The sequence below is a fragment of the Halyomorpha halys genome, unplaced genomic scaffold (genome assembly GCF_000696795.3).
Source record: "Halyomorpha halys isolate HHAL.00 unplaced genomic scaffold, Hhal_1.1 Scaffold525.1, whole genome shotgun sequence".
NCBI classification, from domain to species: domain Eukaryota; kingdom Metazoa; phylum Arthropoda; class Insecta; order Hemiptera; family Pentatomidae; genus Halyomorpha; species Halyomorpha halys.
In genome coordinates, this window is record NW_027107431.1 from 335,557 (window position 1) to 362,620 (window position 27,064).

The 27,064-nt window shown below is 30.7% G+C and overlaps 2 protein-coding genes across 4 annotated transcripts; both read right to left on the minus strand.

Annotated features, from left to right (window-relative positions):
• Positions 1-3,974: 3,974 nt before the first annotated feature.
• Positions 3,975-17,734, minus strand: REPTOR-BP (REPTOR-binding partner). Of its 3 annotated transcripts, XM_014425645.2 has the most exons (5): positions 17,302-17,454; positions 15,919-16,013; positions 15,714-15,835; positions 10,691-10,800; positions 3,975-5,023 (listed from the first exon to the last, which is right to left on the minus strand). In XM_014425645.2, the coding sequence occupies exons 2-4, from the start codon at positions 15,938-15,940 to the stop codon at positions 10,723-10,725; spliced, it is 222 nt and encodes a 73-aa protein (XP_014281131.1). In that variant the 5' UTR covers positions 15,941-16,013; positions 17,302-17,454; the 3' UTR covers positions 3,975-5,023; positions 10,691-10,722. The 3 variants fall into 3 exon arrangements, with proteins under 3 accessions (XP_014281131.1, XP_066901797.1, XP_014281130.1); XM_067045696.1 differs by lacking the exons at positions 10,691-10,800; positions 17,302-17,454 and adding an exon at positions 17,621-17,734; XM_014425644.3 differs by lacking the exon at positions 10,691-10,800.
• A 4,662-nt stretch (positions 17,735-22,396) lies between these two features.
• LOC106683898 (pyroglutamyl-peptidase 1) lies at positions 22,397-26,586 on the minus strand. Its single transcript, XM_014425649.2, has 3 exons — positions 26,293-26,586; positions 25,958-26,184; positions 22,397-22,923 (listed from the first exon to the last, which is right to left on the minus strand). The coding sequence occupies exons 1-3, from the start codon at positions 26,497-26,499 to the stop codon at positions 22,743-22,745; spliced, it is 615 nt and encodes a 204-aa protein (XP_014281135.1). The 5' UTR covers positions 26,500-26,586; the 3' UTR covers positions 22,397-22,742.
• Between the last annotated feature and the right edge of the window lie 478 nt (positions 26,587-27,064).

A 27,064-nucleotide genomic window follows, 5' to 3' on the forward strand; every position in this document is an offset into this window, starting at 1 on the left:
TAATATTTACATCTCCACATTGTTCATATAATGTTTTTTTGTTTTGTTTTTAAATTAATATAAGGCAATCCACAGTGAAGGTGATGTTTGCCTATTTATCTACAGGTGACCAACCAATTCTAACCATGGTGGGGGGTCAAGTTTTTCATTTTGTGGGGCCGTCACTTAATGAAAAAAGTCAATGCCCCAGGCCTACCCGTCTAAGCTACGGACGGCCCTTTACATAATCTTTAAAATATTTTCATGATTTTGTAACCTTATGTCTACACTTTATGTAAACTTCTCAATGTTTACTTTTATCTGCCTCTTTGGTTTTTTAATATTTACATTTTCTATATTCCTCCCACGAATACCTTTATCACCTGTTGGTTTAAAATTTTTTGTTGCTTCACTGTTTACATTTTCGTGACAATCACAAAGTTTAACTTTTGTGTTCAAAAGTGCTTTTAACTTGTCGGGGGTTGTCTGGTCTTAGGCGATTTCTCCAGCCTGATATCTCTTTACAGAAGGCCCACGACCAATCTTATTGCTCAATCTCTTTTTATTTTATAATTAACATTCTTACATTTTACATATTAACATATATACATTTATACAAGAGATCGTATTTTTATAATGATACACTTATATACAATTATACAGCTTCTTAGACGCTTGTAGTGCTGGCCCCTGGCGGGTTATAGCGGTACTCCGTGCTCGCTCACTGTTACAAACTTTCTTAATGTTTACACTGCCCACGATCTCCATAATCATCGCATTTTTTTTACATGACCTTTACAATATTTAAATACTTTTGTTACCATATGTCAACCTTGAAGCAATGGTTACCTTTTTTGTAATTTCATTAATGGTTACTTCTTCTGTAGCCTTGTCAAGGTTTATTTTTACTTACCTATTCGTTGACCTTTCATTTGTTTAATCCATTCAATGTATACATTATATGCAATACTTTCAATATTTACGTTTACCTACCTCTGTTTACTTTTTTTTGTAACCTTTTCAATGTTAACATTTTTTTTTCTAGTCCTGCTGAAAATTACATTTACTACCAATTGGATCACAAGTTTTTTGGATCTCACTGTTTACAATTTCCATAACCCTCATTATATAAACTTTAGACTGTTATCATGTTTTTATAACCATATAAAAGTTACCTTCTTTTTACCTATAGGCTACCTTTTTGTTTATCATTTTTTTATAGTTCCCTCAATTTTTACATTTCATGCAACCTCTTGATGTCTAACTTTACCTATTTATGTGTCTACATTTTCTGTAATCTTCCAAATTTTTACGTAACCAAAATGTTTTAAATTAAATAACCTACATTTTTTTTTTTAGTTAACGATATTTACATAAAAATACATCCAGTAAATTTTATCTAAGATCATAATGGAGTGATACGGGCATGTAGAGAACCTACCCATTGGAAGCACTTCAATAATATTTCGACATTAGAAGGTCTCGAGGCCATCTTCTTTTCAAGCACCTCGGAGTATTGCCAGGAATGAAAGAGGGAGCAAGGTTAGAAACTAGATGGTTTGGGTGGTTAGGAAGGTTATAATGGAAGGATTGATATCTGGTTTGGGCTAGGTCGGTTACATATGGAAAATTAAGGCCTATATGGATTATTTTATTTGTGACAAAGTAAGAAGTATTTAGGATTTTACGAAGAATTTTGGATTGTAGGGATTGGATACGAGAGAAATTGGAATGTTAAATGGAGCCCCTAAGTTCAACTCTGTGTGTCCAGATTGGCCTTATTACAGTCATGTGGATCAGTCTTTTGTAATAAATTGGAAGTTTAGACCGTTTGTTTAGTAAGTGCTGTAATAGTCAGAATCGACGTGCAGTTTCCTGTCTTTTCAGTTTTGTGTGATTCCAGGTTAGTCGTTTGTCCAGTTGCAGTCCAAGGTAGAGGATCTGTTCAACAGGGGTAAGAGAAACATTATAACATTTACTGGTAAGGCAGTCAGTAGGTTTACGACCAAGAGTAAAGGTGATTTGTTGGATTTTATTTTAATCCTCCAATTAAGACACCATTCTTCAAGGGTTTTGATATGGGATTGGAGAGTTTGGAATGCAATACAAGGGTTATTATTAACTGCGAGCACCCATGTAAAATCGGCATACGTGGTAAGGATAGTGTTAAGATTAGTTGAGATGTCAGCTGTATAGACGGAGCAGAGGATGGGACCAAGGATACTACCTTGCGAGATACCAGCGGTCTTAAAGAAGAGGGATGAATTAAATAACCTACTTAAAGTTTATCTTTTGTTTCGTAACCTTCTGAACGCTTGCATTTTCGATTCAGTGTAAATACATTATTTCAAGTCTTCTTAATTAACTTTAGCAGTTAATTTTTTTTTAATTTAACATATTACAAATACAAATTTATGAAGACATATGTCCAGGTAATTAAATTAGAATTCTGATAAAAAATCTAGAACAAAGGTTGAATTGATAGGTTACGTAGTTGTTACGGCGGGTAGGGGGTTCAAAAGGAACCTTTGCAAACCCAACCGTGAATATTGCTCAAAATAAAATATATGAACTGCCGAATTTTGTTATTATTATATTTTAAGGAATTGAACATAATAAACTGAAATATATATATATATGTAAAACATATAAACTAGAAAAATAAATTTTAAAAAAGGAACTTAACACAACTTAAAACTATTAAAACATTATATTGAAGTTGAACAAAAGACGAAAAAAAAGTCTTATATTACCGGTGATTGGTGGGGCCCCGGTAGTGGTTGTTGTCCTGGGTTGATGTTTTCGTGGAGGTAGATCGACAAAAGGACGTACGTCCGCCAGCCTTGTCTTTTTGGAGGATGAGTCGAAGTAGTCCCGCCTTGGCTAAAATGAAGACGACGGAGATGGTCAGAATACTGGCAACTATGTTGAAGTTCACTAAGATACGAGTAAGGAGACAATGGAGACGATATGTGCACATACTGAGACGTTAAGAAGTCATCTGTCTATTTTTGCAGTATAAAAAAACAACAAAGAGCGGATTTGTTTTGTTTTCATAGCATCTGCCACATAATAGATTTATGATCATATGTTGGCCGCAACTTTATAAATTTATTTAAAATTATTTTAATTTAAAATTTAAATGAATTTTTGTCATATACAACTACATTGCTGATATTTAAGTTTCCTTTCATTTTGCTTATCTTCAGTTTGTTCCTTTTTATAATAAAAATAGAGTAAATTGAATGTAATAGCTGAAAAAATTCAAAAGAACAAAACAAGCCTGTGGATACAGACGATGCTTACTTCCTTTGTTTACCAAGAATACTTAAAAACCTATTGCAAACAAGAGAAAGGAAAATTGTAGGCAGGCAGTTTCTTGAATGAGTTTCAGAGGGAAGGATTCCTAAGGAACGGTAAGTTATCAAAATTGCTTTTAAAATTTTACCACCAGGGGCACTGAATTTCCTCACAACATGAAGTTTTACTCTTCCCAAGGGGAATTTGATTGCATGCATTTTACTACCCTTCAGAGCCCCTCAAGCCTGTATCAGAAGATATAGCAAGTGTACTGTTTAGTCTAGTTGAAATGCAAGAGAGACCAATGAAGAATTGATTTACTTGCTTATCTAGCAGTTTATTACAGTAAAATTTTGTTTACATTGAGTTATCCCTTATTCATTACTTTTAGAAACCTTGTTAATTCTGTGCTCAAATGGCAAAATGTTATAAGTCACTTTTTAATTTAAAAAAGAAACTTTTTGATCAGTTTCCTTTGATGAGTTTATGGTAGCAAAAATTTTATTTTTCTGTAAGTGTATGAGAAAAAAATGGTGGGAAATTGTAACATGCAAGCCAAATCCACAATCACAATCAATTTAAAATTTAATTTATAATCTTGAATAGATGTTAAAGTTATTTATGGCATTTTGCCATCTGAAAACAGAACTAACGAATAGTGAGTAGAATCATAGTTTTATATTATTAAAAAAAAATGAATACTTAGCTTTTTTATTGCTTAACCTTCCAATAATACTTTGAGACAAGTTTTATACAGAAACTAGTTGTTTCATGACCATTTTGCAGAGGATCTTGAATAAACTTGTAGATAAATCAAAAATAATAAAAAAAAATTTAAAAAAACTATACCAAGAGCTTTCCTGTATCACAAACAGTTACCGAAATATAGATGAACTAGTAACAAGTATTTTGCACATAATTCTCACAAATACAAGATATAGCAATTTTATTATATCATAAAAGTGGGAAAAGATGCTATACATAGTTTTATTATTTAAAATATCTTTAATACAAAGTCAACAAATATACAGTATATGCATAACTAATAAACATATTACCAAATACAAAAAAAAAAATTACAAAAAACAAATGCAGAAGCAAGTTTTTGAAAATTAAATTTTTTTTTTTATTATTTATCAAATAAATTTTACATTCATCTGAAAATTTCTTGGATTCTTAAAATTAAAAAACATTATACAATAAACTTGGAAACTAGTACCTCAATGAGAATAGAAAATTTATTCCAATTGAATATAGGAATAATAATAACCTAATTCAACAAATATAACTTTAAACAATAAATCTATATAAAAAAGTGTAGCTAAAAACATGAATAGATCATATTCTACACATTAAGTAATTACATGACTAGTTGAACAGTATTAAACAGCCATAAATTGTTAACAACGAAAGATAAAACATAAAGAATAATATATCTTTCCTGATAATAGAAACTAAATTTTAGAATTAAGAGATATCCTTAAAGTTTTCATTAATTATATATAGGAAAATTATAAATAATACAATTTCAAGTTCAGAGAACAAAATAGCTAATTTCATTAACTTTAAACACCTGTGGGAATCAAAATTAATTACTTATTTTAGAGAAAGTGACAACAAATTTAAACAATAGTTACAGTGATAAAAATCACATTTCTTGCTTAACAGAGCCCATTTCTTCTAGAAAAGCTTGTAGTCCATCAGGCCACCTTTGCTCATCAAGCTCCTTACTCCAAAGTTTGTACTAAATTTGAAAGAAAATGATTAAAATTGTTTTGAAAATTAAATAACTAAAAAAAGAAATACTATATAATAAAACTGATAACCTAGATATTTTGTACCTAAAAACTACAACCACTACTATATAATGATCCAGTAGATTTAAATAATTGTAAGGTATGCTTGAATATTGCTTAAAAATCCATTTTAATAATTTAAATAAATAAATAAAAGTTTATGAGAACTCATATTTTATTTCTAAAAGAAAGACCTTAAGTATAAACTAGTCTAAAACATAAAATAATCATAAGAACCTACTATAACACATACAAATGTTCCTAGGAGAACATGAAGGATTGCCTCAGTTAAATAATTTTTCAGACATTGTTAATGAATTTATCACTATCAATATAGGTACCAGAAACATTCTACTAAATATATAATTTGAGTAAATATAAACAATTAAAACGGTAAATAAAAATACTAATGAGTAATAAAAAGCACACATTCATTAAATACTATTTACTAAGTTTAACATTTGATTCTATAATGGCTGTGTTAGGGAATGTGCTTACATATAAATGTAAAAATTAGTGCAGTGCTTATCAGTGACCAGTAATGCTATAGTACACTATCATCAAATTTGTACATACATTTAGTAATTCTGGTGAAATGGGCCATAAAAGAGATTGACTAGAGACATACTTCAGTAACTGGCTGCTGAAATTCTGTCATTTCTCTTCTTGCTTCTTGACAAGTGGCTAATGGGCCTCACATTTTATCTCACATTCTATTCTAGAATTGAAGTCTTCAGCAACTACTGGTATGTTCATTTTGTTAAGCCTAACTCACGATAATTTTCAAGTGATCAAAGAAATTATCCTTCTCCTTACATTCTTTTTACTTGGTTGATGCATTAACTTGATGTTTTAAATTTAGTCATGTTAATCTTGCTATCTAAAAGCAACAAGAGGATCTTAATAGAACTTTTTCTAGGATCAAATGCTAATATCCTCCCTTATCTAAAGCCATTGTATCTGGTCCCCTTCAAATCATAAACTGTGAAAAATAATGGATTGGCAGTTGCAATTTGGAATATCCACAATTTGTACAAGGCAGGAGTAAGTGGATTGTTGTATCACAGCTAGAAAGACATAGAATTGATTTAGCAGCCCTTCAACAGATTTTATGAGGTAACGCTTTACACAGGATAACAAATATATCCTTATCAAGATTATTAAGATTAATATTCGAGATCAAGAATGAAATCTTTTAGCAAATGGGTTCAATAGTGACAAAGAGAGTTCAATGGATGATATAGATATAGATATAGTGGAAACTATGTATTCTAACAATAACGACATTACACATTTTAAGCTGAAAAAATGTGGAAAAAGATGGATTCCATTTATTCTTTGCTATCTTGTAAAACTGCTGAGATAGCCATGCTCAAATTTTTAAATTAAAAAAAAAATTGTCTTTACTTTTTTTAAGGTAATGTTGCTTATCCTTATCCTCATATAACTACGGAAATGGATTCCAATTTTATTCGCCAATAGCACTTTTTAATCTTATCTAAACACTTTTAAGATTAATCTAATCTAGGATGGACAAAAATATGTTTTTTCAATCCTACTACTTACAATACCAGAACTAAATTTGTGGATCACTTATTTTTAGAAACAAATATTAAAAAAAGTATATAAAAAAGTCAATAATATTGTTTTATTGTTCAAACATTAGAACATTAATAAAATTTATCTAGAATGGGGGCCCTATAGTCCCCATGTCCATTATTATTTTGTATCAATAAAAAATGTATGACTAAGTAGTGTAGGTACCTGCCCCATTTTCATTTCTAAATTCTATCAATAAAAAAATTGTAATTAAAGCTTTAATGATTTTAATAATCACTTCAAAATTGGGAAGCAGGAATAAATAATTAATTAAAGGTTTTAACCTTTAATTAATTATGTATTCCTATAAATAAATATTATGTTGAGAGAGTGAGGAAAGGAAACAGGAGAGGGTGATTAAACCTCCCCACTAGTATTAAATAAAAATTATGCAGAACATATTTTATGTATGTGGTAGACTCTGAAGTAATAACTGCTTCTCAACAATTATATCCAATGGATTAGAAAATTAAAATTGGTGTAATCAGATAAAAAGGTAGTAAGCGGATCGTAATAGTGAAGAAATAAGAAGATAAAACTGGAACATATGATCAATTTTTATGAAATATGTGCGAGTGGTATGTTGTTCAAGACAATTGACTGATTTTTGGTGTTATATTCAGACATTAATCAGAGGCAAACACAAACAGGTACTTCAAGACTTTTAAAGTTTGTAATTATAATAATCCAAGTTAAAATCAGTATTTTTGATTTCTAGAGCACAAATTAAATTGAGGAATAAATTAATAAAGATCGAATGAGAACACTTAATGATATAAAATCACAAACAAATATGTAATAAGCGGTAAACCCAATGTAATTATAATAAAATTGTATTTAAGATGTTATTGACTTATTTATATATCACATGCAAAGGGATATTAAACAGTTTAAATGAGTATTTTTGAGTTATTTATTAGTAACCTACTTAATTTTTCTTTACTCGAACTTTTTTATTCAAGATTTCAAATGAAGATTTTAGCATTTCTTTTGAGGCAGAAGAATAGTCAGAAGTTCTAGCTGCTTATACTCCATACCAAAAAACCCTTTTGGAAGAGTGAGTCTGAGTTATAGTTTTGTCAAATAGATGGATGCATTTTCACTCGATCACAAATTACTAACAGTACAACAAAATTTCAAACAGTACTTTCTTTCCTTGATGTGGAAGAATTTTGCCATGAGACTGACTTGATTTGATAACTTGTGGTCAAACCTAGTAAAGATCTCAGAGAATATCTAACCAAGGCTTCTGTTGATTTAGAAAACAGACTTATCCAGATGTTGTTTAAGATGGGGGAAGCAAATAGTTGTAAGAGAAAAATTTGTACCCTACCATGTGCATGGTTGAAATGATATACAAAGTTGGGAAAATAGTGGATTAGTAGTTGAGAAACAAAGAGAAAAAAATGTCTGCCTGAAAAAATGGGTGGCAGAAAGTGGATAATGATCACTTTCTGCCACCCATTAATTCCAGTTAAATATTTTTTACATGACATTATAACTTATATATAAAAAAAGTATTGCAAATATACAGGGTTTCCAATATTAATCAGCCCAAATGATTCTCATGGCCAAAGAGATAATCTAATAAACAATTATGAGAGGCAAAAGTTGAAGCTTTATATCCATATTTGCCCCAACTGCCAATCGTTTTTAATTTCAACATGACATGTGCAACTGAGGTGCGGTTAAAACCTAGGGTTTGCAGATAGCACCTACTTTTTATAGTCTCGTTTTATAATCACTAAAAACAACAGGTTTTTTATTACCTAAAAAACATACCTACTCATTAAAAATGTCCTCAATTAACATGTCTCTACAAGTCACCATAAGGGTATTGAACTGAGGTAATTTTAGATTAGAAGAGTCAATCCTCTTTAAGGTACAAAAACCTCCTAACCTACAGACAGTTATTTCAATAATTGAAAATAATGGCATGATCTCATTAACTGAACAAACTATAATCAGAAAAACTAAAGAATACTGGTGAGATTTAATAGTCCAAGGTCACCTCTTACTCAGATATTACATATTATATTATATTCAACATAGCAATTGAATTTAGGCATTATTTAAATAATGTACTAATTTGTTAACTAACAAACTAATCTATTAATTTTTGATGAGCAATGAATCTTTGTTTATCAGTTCCTAACGTTAAGATTTTTTTTTTTACAGGACATAGGTACAGGTTGGAGTGAGGAATGAGTTAAATGTAGTCTTTCAGAGGTCATTTCACCAATATTCTTCAATTGAACAGACAAATGCAGTCAATTAGCTAATTACTAAATTTAATCATGAATGAAACAGCATAAAATAGTACAAAATATAGGAAATTTCTACATGTGATATAAAAATCATTGTTCATACACACTGCTGGTCAAGGGAAGATTACAGAAATATTACCCATAAATAATTTTGAGATTTCAATTTATCTGAAAATATGTGGAATACAATAAGAATTCCAATAAAACAGATATAATTTACACACAGTATATAAAATTATCAGGTCATGCTATAGTCAACGTCAGTATTTAAATATTTATCATGATTGAATTATTAAAAAAATGTACTATCTTTTTTATCAATCAATCCCAAGGTTTTTTTTACCTCATTTTCAACTTTTTTGAAAATTCTCTTATTAAGATTTCATACTACTAGATAAGCAATTCTTTCCTCTACTTTAGATGAAAAGGTTGTGCAGAAATCTCACCAGTTCTTCATCACTTTGCTTGAATAGCTCCGCAGACAGACTATCTGATCCTGAGCCTCTGTTGTTTCTCAATAATTTTAAGGCCAGTTACACCTCATCTTCATTTGGGGGCTCAAGTTCCTGTCCAGGCATTTCAGAAGTGATGTCCTCAGCCCTGTTACCACTCTCCAACAAAGCATAGAAGTGATTCTTTTATCTGTTGTGAATGCATTTCTTTTCAAAGAGGAAGCTTCAATTTTGGTCTTCACACAAACACACATGGCATTAAAGTGGTTTCCACCTGTTCTTGGCAAGTTGGTTAAACATATTAAAAACAAAAGAAACTTCCAGTAAAGAAGGTTAAGCATTTCCTTTTTTTTTTTTCTTTGAGAGGAATGCAAGTCAGATTCGGTTTTAGCTTCCTTTAATACCCTTAAATACAAGGTTCACAGAAATAAAAAATTATAATTTTTTTTTATTTAATGTTCATTGTTCACGTAAACATTCATAATTCCTGCGGATTTAATCCAAATCCAACATAACTACCACTGTTGGAAAGCCAAATATTTCCTCTTTCAATCCATATCAATACATTTTAGATTTTATATCTCTGAAAGAAAGAAAAAGTAGTTTCAAATTAAGAAAATGTTCTCAAACTTTTTTTTCATTTCTTTGATTCTAATCTGTTACATAGGTCAGGTTTGAGCCATTTTTTGTAGTTTATGATACCTTGAATCACTACTAAATTTTGTATAGATTGGTTGAGTAATACAATAACCTAGAAATCCGCAAACAGCAAAGGAAGAAACAATAATATAAAAATCACAATAATTATATATAATAAAATTTGCCCTCAGCCCCTCGTTCACCAATTACCACATCACTAAAACAAATTTAGTTAAGATCAGTGACCTCATCACTGTGCCCTACCCTCATTAGTTTAATATTCACTATAATGTAATTTAGTATAATATACACTTAGGACAATTGTACTAAATATATATTAAACTATATATAGGAGTCCTCCATACTGAACATCTGATGAAAGCATATTTAGCCGCACTGTAGACCAACAAAATATACTTATTGGTAAAGCATTTCTTAATCTTAATTATTTCATAAATAATTCTCTTCACCTAAAAATTGAAAATAAACTAATTATTTAATACCAATTCAAATGTTTATACTATATAATTGGTAAAAATGACTAATTATTATCCCAAGGTAATTTGATATAACAGTCTTTAAAGAAAACTAACATTACTATTGCTATGACCTGATACTTTTATTAAGTGCATATAAGAAAAAATTCTAATCTACATACTATTAGCAATGCTCTATGTACAACGATTGTTTTCAATGCTCCATATGAGATGTTTTATGAGTTCCATCATCCTTTGAAAAAACCTCATTGTCTTTCAGAACATAAGAAATCTGAAAACGAACATAATTAAGATAGAACTAAAAGGGGAAGCATCTATCTATTAAATCACCATGCTTACCCAAATAAATTACACAAATCAAATAATATATGTAATTAAAGAGCACTAATTATTGAAAGAATAGAATTTATATGATTTAATCTGATTACACACTGATAAAATTAACCTTCATTCAAACAACTTATTAGTTATTTAGTTTATTATTTCAACATGAAGGTTATTTTATCACAGTTATTCATTTCATACATAACTAAAATATTACATAATCTCAGAGCATGGAGCAAATATGTAAAAAAAAAAAAAATATCGAATAATTATCGATTAAAAAACTGCTATTCCACAAGCTTACTTATAGTGGAAGAGAAAAAAAAAAAACTGAAGTTTGTATTAGTGTCAGGCAAATATTCTCATCAAGTTTTATAGAAAATATTTTAATCTATGTTTACTAAATCTTCTCCTATTATGATAATATTAATTCATATCATCAATAAACTTATTCATAAAATTACCTACATTTATTTAAATAAAATTTCTTTAATGTTTTTATTATAGGTATACCAACAATCTAAAGTAATAATTCAAATAAATTTATCAGTAACAGTAGAGCTTATTCATCTTTCCTAGGTAGCAAGATGTTTATAAATATAAACATAAATAAAATTATAAATGCTTTTATCATTATTATTAAAATGAGGATATAATTGTCCTTCAATAAGGATTGTTGTAATACTACTTTCAGGTTTTCTATTGGAACACCAATTAAATAAGTTAGATCAGTATTTTGTCATATTCTATTTGTCAACACTCATTCTGGATATTCTTAATTAAATTTTAAACATTTAATCCAGAAATAATCATAACTGGTAACAGAATGCCCAGACAGTCACCCTCCACTTGATTTCACCTTCCATTTAAAATGAAGTCTTTGCTTGATAAACTTTTTTTCTATTTTTATAGCCATCAAAGGTTTCATGGAAGGGAAGACCTCAGCACATGACAAGGGGGCTGCATGAAGAGTGATTGGTAACACTCATAGGATATTTTAGGAAATTGGTCTGGGAAGATCCTCAGAAAAGTTTTATATTCTTATGAAGAAAGGAGAGCTGCAAACAAATATGCTCTTCCTTTAGAATTGTGATGGCATTCAAACTGCAAAGCATGGAGACACCACAAAGTATTCAGGGTACACATTCTCAGGAGAATTAATACTTATTGATCATGCTTAGTGACGATCTAACTACTAAACTCTTGGTTGCTTAAGCAGAAGCTTGCATAGGGAGAAGTGTTCTCAGGTCTTACCTACCCTCTCCAGACTGAACCTCTCACAAAACTGTATCCTGTCTTATAAAAGTAATACACACAATAATTCACCGGAGTATCATGGCCACTACTGGACTCTCTTTCAATACTTTTATGATAATGTTACATATGTAGTTTGAGTAGGTACCAAGGATTAGGACTGACCGTTGTCAATGAGAGGCTCCTCTACAGCTAAGTCACATCGTCGAGTGACGGTAAAATGTGCTAGATCAGCCTAACTCTATCTTTAAATGTTCAGCTGAGATTGTTATATATGCCAAGAAATGAGTGTTGATCAGTGATAACGGAATATGAAAGTTCTATTACTATTGCTACGAGAAAATAAATTAGAAAAGTGGGCATGGTGTTAGTGTTGGCTACCTTAATGCTAATTGAAAGCGAGCAGATGTATACTGATGGATCAGCATCATTTGCTGACATAATAACTTTCTATTTAACTTAAGTCAACAATCATCCAGTACTCTATAATAAGATATTAAAGTAATAACCCCAATGAAACAAGTAAGGTGGAAAGGGAAAAGAAGGAAATTCTTTAAAGAGAGGTTCCATGAGAGTGTCAGTGAAAGAGACTTCAATGTAAGAAGTTTCATCATGAGAAACCTGGTGTCAACATTAAGCAATAATTCACCATGAAATATGACATAACTAGTTTAATAAACAAGAATGAATGAGAAAATATGAATGAATTGCACTATATTGTTTTTGGTTTTTTATTTTACTATCTTTTAAAATTCTATCAGGTTATATTTTTTATTATTGATGAGTGAATTTAATACTATTGTAGATTAATTTTTTGAATTATTATCATTAAATTTTAATATTTTAGTCACAGTATTAGTATTTTAATTATTAGATTGGTTGTGATTTATATTATTGATCAAGACCATTTCAATTTATTTTTTAAAAAAATAGTTTTATGGGAGTTGTAAGAGACAAAGCAGAGGAGAAAATATGTATATTGTGAAAAACGTATAAACATTAAAATAAAAATAATTTTACATCATTATATTTTACTTATTATGGAAATTGTGATTGTATGATATATTTGTTAATTATATTCTCCATCTTATTGTCTAATATAAGTCTATTATGCTGTGATTGTAGCAACTCATAGGGACTTTATTATTTCCTTACCATTTAAAAAACTGTAAAAATTATTCCCTTCATAAAAAAAACAAAAAAAAAACAGAATACCATCCAACTACAGACCAATTAGTCTTCTCAAAATTTTCTAAAAAAAAACCATAAAACTTTTCCCTACTATTACACACACTCCAGCAAACAATTTATTGATAAATGAACAATTAAGTTACGGACTTTAGTTCGGTGTAATAGTGAATTGAAAACTAAAAAAAGTAGCGCACATTAAAAATGAATTAAGTTATGACTAAGTACTTAATATGGATACATAACTATCTAACTACTATTAAGCTGGATCATCCTGAAGATGAGGCAAGAGCCCTGCAACATCGATGAAGGAACAATATGCATGTATTGGGAAAATGTAGGAAGGATTTTACACAAAAAAAAAAAAAACTTATTTGGAATAAGAATGAATTAGAATACGTCATTACTACTACAGTAATAAACATTTGGTCAGACTTGCTAATTATATAACAGAAAATTTAATCAAGAAAAAATATTAATATGATCCTAATTAGTACTGCATTCGAAACAACCATTCCGATTTTTCTGGCTAAATAAACTTTAGTAATCTAAGATATTTAATATTTCATTAATAATCATTATTATCAAATAGATCAATTTTTGTATCAGCCAACAATTCAGGCTCTTCAATTTACAATAAAGGGTCATTAAGGTATAAATGAAACTGTTGAACTGGGTTCAAGCAACATTGCTGATACATGATATATATGATGAGGAGAATTTTCAATTAATAACGCAACATTGAAGGACTTCTTTACTTAACATTACCTCTTACCATTCATTATTGCAGCTATAGTAATTATTTTTAAATTGATCCGGAAGAAATAATCCAGTAAACTAAATTCCAATTATAAAAATCATCATTCTACCCATATTTTTCAACTAAGTTTTTAATAGGAATAATAATTAAATCATTTATAATTTCAACATTAATCTTATTAGAACCCCATCTATTAAGATTAATAATAGATCTAAGTTGGAGATATCTGCTCCAGGTAAGAGATTTTGCAAGATCGCTAGCAAGATTACAGGTTGTTAACTCAGTTCCCACTTAAAACTCAAAATATGTATCATAAAATATGATACCTCATGCTCATTTTATCTCAACACTCTAAATTTGGGACAATGTAGCAAACAACTTGCGCAGTTACTACGCCCTTTGAGCATCTTTAGCTCCAAACTTACTCTGGGATTGGCTACTTACATACTACTGCAAGGCATTCTTTTCTACCTGTTTCACTATGATCAACAACAACAAATCAACAGCCATAGGACATTGTTTTTCATAACTGATTCTGTTAAGAGCAGCTTGACCCTAGAGTTGGGAGACTCTCCTGGGCCACACCCAGCCTCTGAAAAGTGGGTACCCTCAATTGGGGTAAAAAAACTAGGGATTGAGCATGGTCTTGACCAATTCACTGCATCTTACAGAGGTGTTTACCTCATACAGAATATTTTTTTTGTAACATCTCATTAATAAAATGGAGATAAGTATTTGACTGATAAGGAGATAATGACAAAGTATTAAATTAATATACTTTTTTTAAATCCTAATTCTGTAGAAAAAAGTTTTTCAAAAAGAAAAGTTTTAACTTTTCCCTTGATTTTTTAGATTTTAATAATAAAAAAAAAAATGTGCTATTTATGATTAGTTACATAAAAGGCAGCATACAATTGTACTTTAATTTTTATTACTGTAGTAGTATTTTAAGTATTTAAAATTCAAGGTTGTAATTAGCATCAAAGTATAGGTTGACTTGCTGACACATTTAGCTTGGAGAGTAAATTTGGCTTCTATCCATGTGTTTATAGTATACCCACAGTCTCCAACCCATTCACTAAGAAACACTTTAAAAAGGACCACATTAAAATAAATCATGATTTAAATAGGATGTGCTCTGGATAAGAATTTTAAAGTTATGTATATGTAAGCACAAAATAGGCTGCTCAAATACACCTAAGTTTATTTCCTAACATAAATTAATACTAAAAATATAATAAAAATAAGTTTTTTTAAGAACTAACCAGCTTAGATATAATTTTAATTAGTCAATAATCAAACATTCATAAAAACATTAAGAGCTGATATCAGTTTCATCCCTGTCAGAGGGTAATTTCAAAAATCCCACAACTAATAAATCTAAGATTTATATGTTACAAATAAATTAAATAAAGACAAAGAATTACAAAAAAATAAGGACACTATCGTTTATTAGTGAAAAATAATCTCAGATGATCAGCCATACTTAAGTTATTTACATGACTGACATTGAATTAAAGACAAAACAAGGTTCCCCAAGCACAGATTCAACTACAGGATCCAAAAAAAAAATTAATAAAAATGTTTAACAAAACTATTCATAGAACTAGTAAGAAAACAAACTAGAAAGGGGAACAAGACATTAAGTACACACCCACCTTTTCAAGTTCTTTTCTCAAAGCAAATACTGCCTTTTCTCGATCAGCAACTAATTCTTCCAAATACTGATACCTTAATTTTTTGCGTGCACGGCATTCTCGAGCACTCTGTCTACTCCTTTCTAAACATAATTACATCTCAAAAGAGGAAAATCCAAAATTTAATAATTTCATTATTAATAAATTTGATTAATCACAATCTTACCTAATTTCGCTTTAATGTCCATTTCTTAAGGTTTTAAGTTTAATTTCAGGTATAATACTTAAGTTAGAAGTTAAATCACTCACTCAATTACTTTCCTGAAAACAATAAAAAATTATGACTTAATGATTATTTTGTTACATCATTAACCTACACAAGATGAAGCAGGGTTTAGCAAAATGGATGGATACCTAATATTTAATTTTTTTTTTTTAAATTTTAACCCTTCTGCAAGACCATAGTTATCTGATAACCCTAGTCTAAGCATTATTAGCTCATGGGACACTGCTACCAGTACTGTGAGCCTAGCAGCTCTTGACAGCTTCAATTGAGACCTCAAGGTCATGCAGTAAATGTGGTATAATTTCTTTTGAACTTCTGATTATCGTAAGACAAGATTTCCAAAAATATACTTGGTAAGATGTACCCATAGCCCGGTTAGTGTACATTTCCTTTTAATGTCTACTAAAAGTTTAATGACTCTTCTTATCTTTTCAGGCCATTTCTTTTGTTTCATGAAAACCAAGATAACGAAAAAATTTTCCACCATGCATATGTAATGCAACATACAAGAAACTTAATGAAGCCAACACTTGAAAACCAGAATATATCAGAAAGTTAATCAGTTGGTTCCTATATTGAAGCCGATCAGCATGAAGATAAATCTAATACTAAACAAAAAGCTGCTGAAGGACAACCATAGAGATGTTTCACTAAACTTACCAGAGGTTCTTAAACATCAGAACAAAAAAGACCTAACGGATAACATTGACATGTCATTACTACATAATATTTGACAGGATGAGTAGAAATTTTATGAAAAAAAGATGACATGAAAAGAGAAATACAATAATCAGTTTTCCAACATCCAGAGCTTAAAGTTGCATTAGTTCCGATAGTGGGCGAGCTGTTTCACTAAAAGAAACAATGAAAACCTTAGATTCAGCAAAACCACTAATAAAATTGGCTTCCTGCACCATGCCAACTGATGAATACTTTGGTAAGGTTGGCTCTTTGGAAGTATAGAATGAAGAAAACTTGTGACAACAAATGCTAATTCTCTCAGTTATCAATGGCAGTTAAAATATTTCAATTTTAAAAATGAATTAAAGTAAGACATGTTTATTTGTCAAATAAAATATATCAGTAGTCAGTAAATAACAAGTTATTCCTTGATAAACTTCACCTTAATATTTCATATTTATGAAGGTCTTGTACATAGGTAACTTAGCAAGAAAAAAAATAAATACACACATACATTATATATATTTACATAATTACTAAAAGTATATACTTAAATAAACAAATATATTAAAAAATACACTAAATGTTAAGCGTTAGTCAAAACAGAGAGCATATCCTGTTTAAAATTGCATAAACACTAACTTATGGCAAAATAACCGTTTCCACAAAAGATGTCAACAATGTTTAGATGAACACATGACAATCCAAATAACATGTAAACAGCTACCACAGCCACAAACACTATCTATACCAAAGAGAAACAGCATTGACTGATAATAGTAAACATTTATTAAGTTTATCCACTCCATCAGCTAAATTTCCTCACTTTACATATCTTTATTACGTCTCTTATGAATAGTTATTCGTAATTCCTTTCTTCAAATCACAAAAAATTCATATCTACAGGTTTTTTTATTTCTTCGTGTTCATATCGATAACCAGTAATATTTTCTAATCTTACCGAGGATTGGGAGCTGGGATTGGCCGTGGTAAAAATAATAAGGCAGCTAGTGATGATGGAAATCATGGTTCAAATGTAGTGGATAGAAAATTCTAAGGTGATTACTAAACATATTTTATACGGCAGTTCAAAGGAAGGAGATCCTCACGGACTAGGAAAAGAACATTATTACAATTCACAATAAAGATTACACAATAGTGTTAAAATTACTGGCATTCCTGTCATCCGAAACCCTGAAGTTGTACTCCGGAAAATTTGTAAGAAACCTAAAGAAGAATAGTACAATATGAGCTTCAAGAATATCAAGCAACGTTCAGACCTAGCAGACTAAACAAAAACAACTAGAACTGGGAGTGACTGATTAATTTAACAAAAAGACTTACTTGGAATCGTTTCAAATTCTAGACAATCCTTAACTGAATGACCACATAACTGTGGTCAGTCACTTGATATCCGCTGATTTATACATGAAACTTTAATTAAACGAAAAAACTTACAGCTGAGTGTCCCTAAAACAGAAATCACCCTAACTGACAGCGTACCTGAATGCTTTCTTAAATCTGACGCGTTGAAGTCACAGAATCAGTTCAGATAAATGGCAGTTCGACATGAAAAAAATCCAAGTAATGTGTCCTTTTTTGGGTGGAGGGGGAGGGCGATGAGACTAAATTTTAAACTTTTGTATGTAATTTCCAGTCTCGTACTGCGGCATTTACCAGGAACAGTGAATGTTTTACATTTTTTTCAGATCTTTACCTGTGATTCCAGTACTATGCATTTTATCGAGAAGACACCCTATACAAAGTTAATGTATATAAAATGTATTATGAATTTCAAGCTTTTGATTCTAAAACCAAATCGTAAGGATTAAAATTGACTGAATTTGCAGAATATAGTTTTCTTCTACGAATAACTCATAATCTATGGATTTTTTAAAAAGAAATCACTATATATAAGTTGAAAGAACATTGAATATCCAAATTGAGCTCCTTTCTGTTTAAATCCTGGAGAAGTTTGCCTTACAAGCAAGGTGTTACCAATCAATCCCCTTCATCCAAGTCAGCACGCATATCTCCAAGGAAAATCTACTGAAATTGCCTTGCACTCCTAGGTAGGGAGGATTGAAAAGTCTTTAACACACAAGGAGCCCGCCTTACGACTCTTTTTCGATGTAGAAGGGGCATTCAACAAAACAAGGCCTGGGTCAGTCTGTAAAGCCTTATTAGATATTTCTGCCCCGAATGCGATAGTTAGTAGAGTCAGATTTGTTCTAGATAATACAATAATTGTTGTTTCTGAAGATGACACTCATTGTCGAGGCCTGCTCAGGAGCACCTACCATAATCAATTGGAGTCAGATCTAACACAACCACAACAAGTTTATCGATTGCAAAAAAAAAAAATTTTTTAGGGAGTAATTTATTATTTTGTTAAACAAAAATCAAGAAAAGTGTTAATAACCCAAAATTGTTCAGAAAATAAATCCTCAAATCTGGAGGAACCTTATATTTTACTGCATCCGCCTCCGTCACTTGGTTAAAGACAATCCGGACTAAGTCGTTCCTTCCTTCTCTTCTTCGATAAAACGAAGTTGTAATCGGCGATATTCACCCTGTCTCCTGATTTATTTAATCCTTGCTGTTTAGCGTAATGATAATTCCTTGTAAAACTGATAAAAAGAAACAAAAACTTTACCTATATTGATGCCGTAACCCTTAAAACCGTTATAGCTGCATAACATTTTATGCCTATTTCTAAAATTTGAAAAATACTTTCTTACTCCAATATGTTGTGAACCACACAATTGGATTTTTTTTTTTTAATACATAATTTTAATTTTGTTTCTTTCAGTCATTGCTTAGCTTTTGTTTTTTTGGTTTGTAGTCCTGCAAAATCTTAAAGTAAGGAAAGGAACACCAATGGGTAATTATATTTAATTGACTAGTAACTTTACTAGCTTAGCTATAAAAGCCCTCCGCAGAGTTTAAACACTATTAAGGTGTTAAATTCATTCTGCAGTGTGGGGGCAAAAATTTTACTTATGTCTTTAAATTAATTTTCATTTATTGATAAATTATTAGTCCATTCAACAATCTAATCTACCAGTGATAATTTATAATATATTCTTTGTTTGTTACATATATATTATTTAATAAGGTACAGATCGTGAACAAATATCAATTATACTCATAGTTCATTACATTTTTTTATCATGTATGCATTTAAATATGGATTTTGAATGTGAATTGTGGTGGTTTGCGGTTGGAGAGAGATATTAAATCAGTAGCCCTCAGAGCATAGGACTTTTGATCCAGCTGAGAGCATGAGAGGATTGGTCGGCAGACTGGGTAAATAAACTGCGGCTAGGAAGTCTTCTTCCGAGGTATATCATGCGCACGACTTGAGTGCAGATGCCTTGCAGAAGTCTCTCTATGCTGAATCAGGGTGCCATCTTGGCTATCTTTGATTACTGAACATTGCTTTGTTTAATAGTGTTTCGTTGTGGGGTGGGCAAGCACTGAAGTCGAAGACGGCTGGGTCCATCAGGGATCAGAGGCTAATGCTGCATCCAGTTGAGTTAGATCAGCAGTTTCACGGAGAAAAAGAGCGAGGTAAAATAAAAACGAATCTGAATTAGAAAGAAACTGGTGCCATGAAGTTCTAGGTCCTGGAAATGGTGATGAAATTTGAACACATTGTTCCATCTGCAAATCGACAGATCCGCTTTCTGGTGGTCTTAAAGATTAATGTTAGAACATTACAAGGTCTACATTAGTACATAGGCCCGTTAATGTAACATAAGCTCTTTTGTAGATGCTGTGGAGCGTAAAGGACAGCACTCAGGAACTCATGCAAACTCAGCCCCGCGTGCTACCATTTTACGTTCATGTTGCGAGTTTTTCGGACACTCCAACATCCGTTCGCGAATATTTCTGTAATTTTTGTTCAAAAAGGAAATAGCGTCGGTAAAAAAGAACTACCACACAGTTGACAATGTGAAATACACATAATTTTACTAGTTTTAGATGTTTCTGTTTCGACGGTGTTAGCAGTTGTCATTACAGTAACAAGTCTGGTCATCCAGATGGATACCCTCAGAAGAAACATTGGTTAAGCAATTATATTTGCCACCCTAGGTGTAAATGGTAACTAAAGAAATCTGAGTGGGATAGAAACATATACACGATTTGGTCATTTACCTCTGATTCAAGAAATAGAACACTAGGCAAGAAGCACATTTTACAGCAACCCTTCTATACCTCGCTACTATACCCTTAATCGAAGATATCAACTGTGGAACTAATCAAATCGTTTGATAAATGTTTAAAGCCATTTAAGATGTACTTTATTAATTATTAAAAAAAAAAATAACGACTGCAACTGATCCATCTGCTTTACAATTGTCAAAGCGCAATCCTGTATGCTTCCCCATCCTCTCCAGCATCTTTACAGGAGGATTCCTGGGTGCAGTAGCAAAGCATAGTGGAGGAATGTAATGCTTAACCATTGCTCCTTCACAGGGTATCCATCTCCATAGTTTCCAATCCTCCAGATTAAGGTTTGCATAAAACACCTACTTTTTAATATTATTATTTATAGACCTGAAAAAGTATGAACACATTTTTATATTTTCAAAATTAAAGGATTTACTAGACAATTTCTGGGCCTGCCCCAGAATTTTATAAACTATAAGACTTATTAATAATGTTACCTGTTTACAGCATACAGTTTAGAGATATACACTTTAACTCACCTTAATGACATTTTTTAATTTCTCATAGAATTGTGGACAATTGTAAGGAATCTTTTTTTGGCTTTTTTTAGTGACAAAGATGGATTACTTGTCCATGTACAAAAAAAAGACCATAAAAATTCCAATGCTGGGAGGATATTTTATGGGGGAGGGAGGATGTGAGTGTTTTATCTGCATTAAAGGATAACAATAGAAATTAAAGGCCAAATAACATTTGCAAATGAGAAACCTTTCAGGTAAACTAATCTCAAAAAGAAAAAAATGAATAAGCCCTTAGCTGTATATGCTTTCCTGTGATTCAGAAACCTGGACTAACTCAAATGAGAATGACTAAGAACTAAAAAAATTTAAGATAAAAGTTCTCAATTCTTCAGTTCTTCTAATAATAGAGCAGAATGGTGTCGAAAACAATAAAATCTGTAACTTGTTAAACAATGTAAAAATTATAGCATTGATAAAATTAAACCAATGATGGGTAGGTCAAGTCAGAATACGTAAATGTGCGATTCCTAGGGAGTCCTAGAGCCCTTCCACCAATGTCAAATAGTATGCAGACCAACATTAAGATGGTCAAATAGTACCACAATTGGTTTCAGAAAATTTGGAGAGAGCAATGGAACAATAACAGAAAATTGGGAATGAATGCTCACGGAAACAAAGACCTGCCAATGACTGTGCGATAGCAATGGTAATATACAGGTTTACTTTACATTTAACTTGAGATTGGTATAATATGTAACCATATTAATTTAACTGAAATTTAAATTGTACATTAAATACTAATAAACAATATTCCTTATGATAAAAAAATAGTAAGCAGCTCTCATCATTGACCTCATTGGTGCCCATCCCTTAACTATAAATATGAATGGACCCTACCCTAAACCTTAGGGATGTATGAATATAATGAATAAGTAAAAGCAGGAAAATTAAATAAAAGTAAAGGTTGAGAGACAAAGGTCATCACCACATGGGATAGATTTAAGTAAAATATAAAATAATATCAGTGAATATATTCTTTAGTTTTACAAAGTTAAAGCATAGCACTGTTATTTTAGGAAAAGAAAAATCTTTCAAATAAAGTCAGGTGAAAAATACTTCACCAATATAACTGTTAACATTCAAATTATATATTTAATGATCGTATTGGTGAAGCATTTTTATCCTGATTTTACTAGTAAGAATGTAGTATTTTTTTATAAAATAATTTTTAGGGATGTTTTTTATTACTATTGTTTTAAGACAATTAAATTACAACTTTTATAATTTGTACATAAATGCTTCCATACTTAATGTTGCTGAAAACTGACAACTATACACAGTAAGTATATGTGAAAATATTGTCTTTATATTTGAACTTTGAGCTGATCATGTTTTGTTTATTTTCTCCTTTTCACAAAGATGAAGAAAGGTATGTTTAATAATGTCCTTTACAACGTTCACCTTGTATTGGAGATTACCAGGTTCATTGTATGGAGGTATATGTACAAAAATAACCCTAGATGGATCATGTGAAAGAGATGTGTAGTAGACAAATTCGCATAAATATCTGGAAAAAACATATGTATTAAAAATTATTGGAAATTTAATTTATAATTTTTTCACAGGGTGTACACTTAAACATAAAATATTTATGAAACATACACTAGGATCCCCAAATCAACTTTTTTAACACTATACCATGAGAAACATTCCTTTAAAAAAAAAAATTAAAATCTGTACCACTACAACCCATGAAGGGTCAGGTTTCAAAGAGATGATTTAAGATCACACCCAACTGCCAGATTTTCCCCCAATTAAGGGTACCTACTTTATAGAGGCTGAGTGCGCTCCTGAACCCACAGGGTAGACTCATGGCTACAGTGATAGAATAAATATTTTCAATGATTACATTTTTTTTAATTTTATGTATTTACAACTGTAAACAATTTGATGTAAAATAAAAATGTCATAAAGTCCTGAAAGTAAAGGTTAGCCAATGATACCTCTCTAAAAAAAATTGAAATTTGAAAATTATTTTAGATCTCTATTCTAGCTCCTTCATAACCGTTGTCTTGTATCAGGTAAATTTCATGTTGATCATCCTTGATTTAGAGGGTTTGAGTGTATGGTAAGTTTGTCATGAAACTGCTCATCTAATGATTTAATAGTTGATTGTACGTTTTCTCAAGGTTAAAATGCAAACAAAACCATTATCCACAGATATCACATTGCTTCTAAAGTAAAAGAAAAAACTTGATTTTTAATATTTGGTAACACATTAAAATTTACCTGTTAGATTAGTAAAATGCATACACTCTTATTTATAATAAATTTTCAAGTACCGAAATGCTTCTAAACTTAAAAAAATGAAATAGCTGCTGATTTATGCTGGTGATAAAACAAAAAATACAGAAAACCTAAATTAATATTAAAATAAACTAATTCAAAGAATTTATTGATAGTGCAATACCATTGAAAATACATTTATTTGTTTTATTTATTTACAATAAAAGCAAATTTCAATCTAAAACTGGAAACGTATTTGTGTATCAATTAAGACTTTATTAAAATACAGTAGTTTTCTCTCCATATTAGTGTTTTCATAACTTCAAAATATGATTTACTTGAAAAAAATATGGCAATAATAGCATTGAAAGAACACCAGTTTTACTAAAACAATCGCCAGACTTTTTACCAACAATTTTTAGAGAAATCTCAGTGCACAACTATTAGCAAGTGGTATGAAAATTAATGAAATGTCATTCCTTTGCTGTTTCACAATGCTTAATGTTTGAATAAATATCCTAATTTATTGGTTACTCTTTTCAGCAAAGGTGGCAATAGAAAGTACTGCAACTCCGATCAATCATTTCAATGTGTTCCGTTACCAGAAATTTGATGCTCCTGATATCCTTCCCTTTACAATCTAGATTTTCAGTCTTCATTCTTTAAATCCAATTTTTAGATATGATTTCTCACCTCTATATCCATACTTAAAAGCATATTTATGGATGGCCTAAATAGATGTTCCTTTCAACCACAGGATAAATTAATCGTTAGAATATAGTAGACATAAAATTAAGGAGAAATAGGTCAGGGTTTTTCATAACTTGTACCCTTTATGAGTTTATAGTCCATCAAAAATGTCAGTCAATACCATTTTAATATAGTAACTAAATAATAATAATAAAAATAGTAGTAGAAATTTAAACATATACAGAGCACCCCCATTCCCGACTCGATGCAAAGGGAGATTCCCACCAAAGAAATTTCTGAAAATTAAATTGCTTAAAAGAGTACTTGGAGAAACATTGATAGCAAAGCCTATTTACCACTAAAAAACTAACACTCGCATATCGGGGTAGGTAAATAATAGGTCAACAGCTTCTAACAATAGATCCTCCAAAAATATGTTTCCAGACCCTACCAAAGCCCATTCTAAAGACTCTCGTGCTGTTGCTCACTTGTGGTCTGCATACCACCAGTTCTGAACCACTGGTTTAGAACATATGTTATAATCAGTTATATATTAATGATTTAAAAAAACAATCATTATATAGTCAAAATAAATTTGATATTATAATTAAAATATGAATGATTGATATATTTGATGAGCCATAACTCAGAAAAGGTAGAAAACATGACAAAAGTAATAAGGATATAAGATGTTCATTGGCTTATTTAAAACAGAAAATATTATATAACTACATCAGGAAAAACATCTGTGGGATGGGTTATTCTTAATTTGATAAAACAACATGGCAGCCATCTAAGATTTATGTCATTAAAACAAAACAGTGTAGATTAAAGGTAAACAACCAGTGCTAACAACATTATGTAACATATAATAAAGAGACTCCACATAGTTGGATCTTTCTTTCAATAGTCCCCCGGAACACAGTTTGTTCCAGCACTGCCGCATTCATCTCCATAAGTACCCTAATGGCACCAGTGCACAAGTGTCACTCCATCTGAATGATAAATGTGTACTTACGAATACACAAAGTTCTATTGACTATAAGCTAACACCATTGTTACTGATTTAATTAGATCATAGCTGGTGACTGCTCCTCGCTATGATCACCCAAAAGAGATAAATGAATCCCCAATAGATCCTTTTCAGTTTTGGTAGGGCCTTAATTCCATAGTTAAGAATCACTTTATAATGTCAATTTATAACCAACAACAATAGTTGACCATTTTCTAATTGTGTATACAATTAGAATTTAGATTTTTTTCATGTCTAAGCACAGTATTTATTTTTGTTTTTACCTAAAACAATCAATAAGTAATTATAAATAAACAACTTCAACAATAATTGATTATTACTTAATACATAATCAACAGAGTTATTTAGTTAAACTTAAAGCAAAATTAAAATATCTTTCCTGTATAGTTTATTAAGAAAACTCAACAATAATCATTGTTAACTCCCTCAATTCCACTGGGATTGGGAAATTATTAAATTCAAGTTTAAAAGAACAACAAATACTAATATAACTTTCTAAGAATAGACTGTTTAACCCATTTTAGCATGTTCTTTTACATTCACACCATATAATAAATAAAAACTAAAATTATGAACATATACAAATACTTACAATCCTGCATCTTGTGATGAACATAGATCATATTGACTAGGATTACATTTTTTAATAATACTATCAACATCTACTTCAGTACATATGCGTTGATGTTTCCCATAGGGACATATTCCATTTGCAGGGCACTTCTTTTTTATATCAAAATCTTTATAACCCTGCTTATGAGCACACTTTTCAATCGTGATGCATTTCTTTTTATTATGTACTCCTAGGTGGACCACTAACTTTTAAAATCAAAATAAAGTGTAAATCAATAAACATCTTTCAGGATTATTGATAAATGAAAAATACATGAACTAATAAGCCACACGCCTAGAGGAATGCATACTTACAAATGGGTTATGACGTGACCAAAGATCTCTGACCCTATCTAATGCTTTATCATATATTACATCTAAAACTTCAGAGATTATTTCGATGTTTAATTCGTCTTCTAAACCAGAATCTTTAATTCTGTAGGCACACAAACCACTGTCATTGATCACATGAGTTGAAAAAGGTCCAAACCCAGTTACAACTACTTTTGGTTTGAAATCCATGTTCCCTCCAATAATAAACAACTAGGGTAACCTCTCTATCACTTGTCACAAAAGTAAAAGAGATGTGTGAATCCTGAACGGTCTAATTCAAAAGTAATAGTCATCAAAACTAGAGGAGGCGTGGTATACCTTACTCTCCTTCAAAGAGAAATTGAAGCCAAAAAAGAGGGGAATCGACCACGCCCAACTTAACCAGGTATATATAGATGTAAATACAATTTGTTTTTTTCCATTTACACTGAGTGTCAAAAGAATTTAGAAATTGCTGGAAGATTGTTGATTGACCGTGTGTATAGATGAATGGAATATGGTCCGGGTGCGGTAAAAAAAACAACTCAAATAGTAAATGGGTATACTATTTTTATTGAGCCAACGTTTCGCCCCACGTTGCAGGGCTTCGTCAGGGCTAAAAAAGATACTAACACTTGACATAGTTAAAAAAAAAACCATCCCTAATTTTTAAAAAAAATGTTTTTTCTTTTACAATATTTACTTTAAAGGGGCCTCTACATGTTGGCCGAGCCATGGCGAACTCAGACATACACGAGCATGTGGATGGGTGGCT

Coding starts and splice junctions, on each gene's coding strand:
- REPTOR-BP (XM_067045696.1), bottom strand. CDS start 15,940: ATGGACATTAAAGCGAAATTAG. Junction 15,836..15,918: donor GGACATTAAAGCGAAATTAG/GTAAGATTGTGA, acceptor AATTATGTTTAG/AAAGGAGTAGACAGAGTGCT. Junction 5,024..15,713: donor TGAGAAAAGAACTTGAAAAG/GTGGGTGTGTAC, acceptor TTTCAAATTTAG/TACAAACTTTGGAGTAAGGA.
- LOC106683898 (XM_014425649.2), bottom strand. CDS start 26,499: ATGGATTTCAAACCAAAAGTAGTTGTAACTGGGTTTGGACCTTTTTCA. Junction 26,185..26,292: donor GGTCACGTCATAACCCATTT/GTAAGTATGCAT, acceptor TGATTTTAAAAG/TTAGTGGTCCACCTAGGAGT. Junction 22,924..25,957: donor TCATCACAAGATGCAGGATT/GTAAGTATTTGT, acceptor TGTTTTTTCCAG/ATATTTATGCGAATTTGTCT.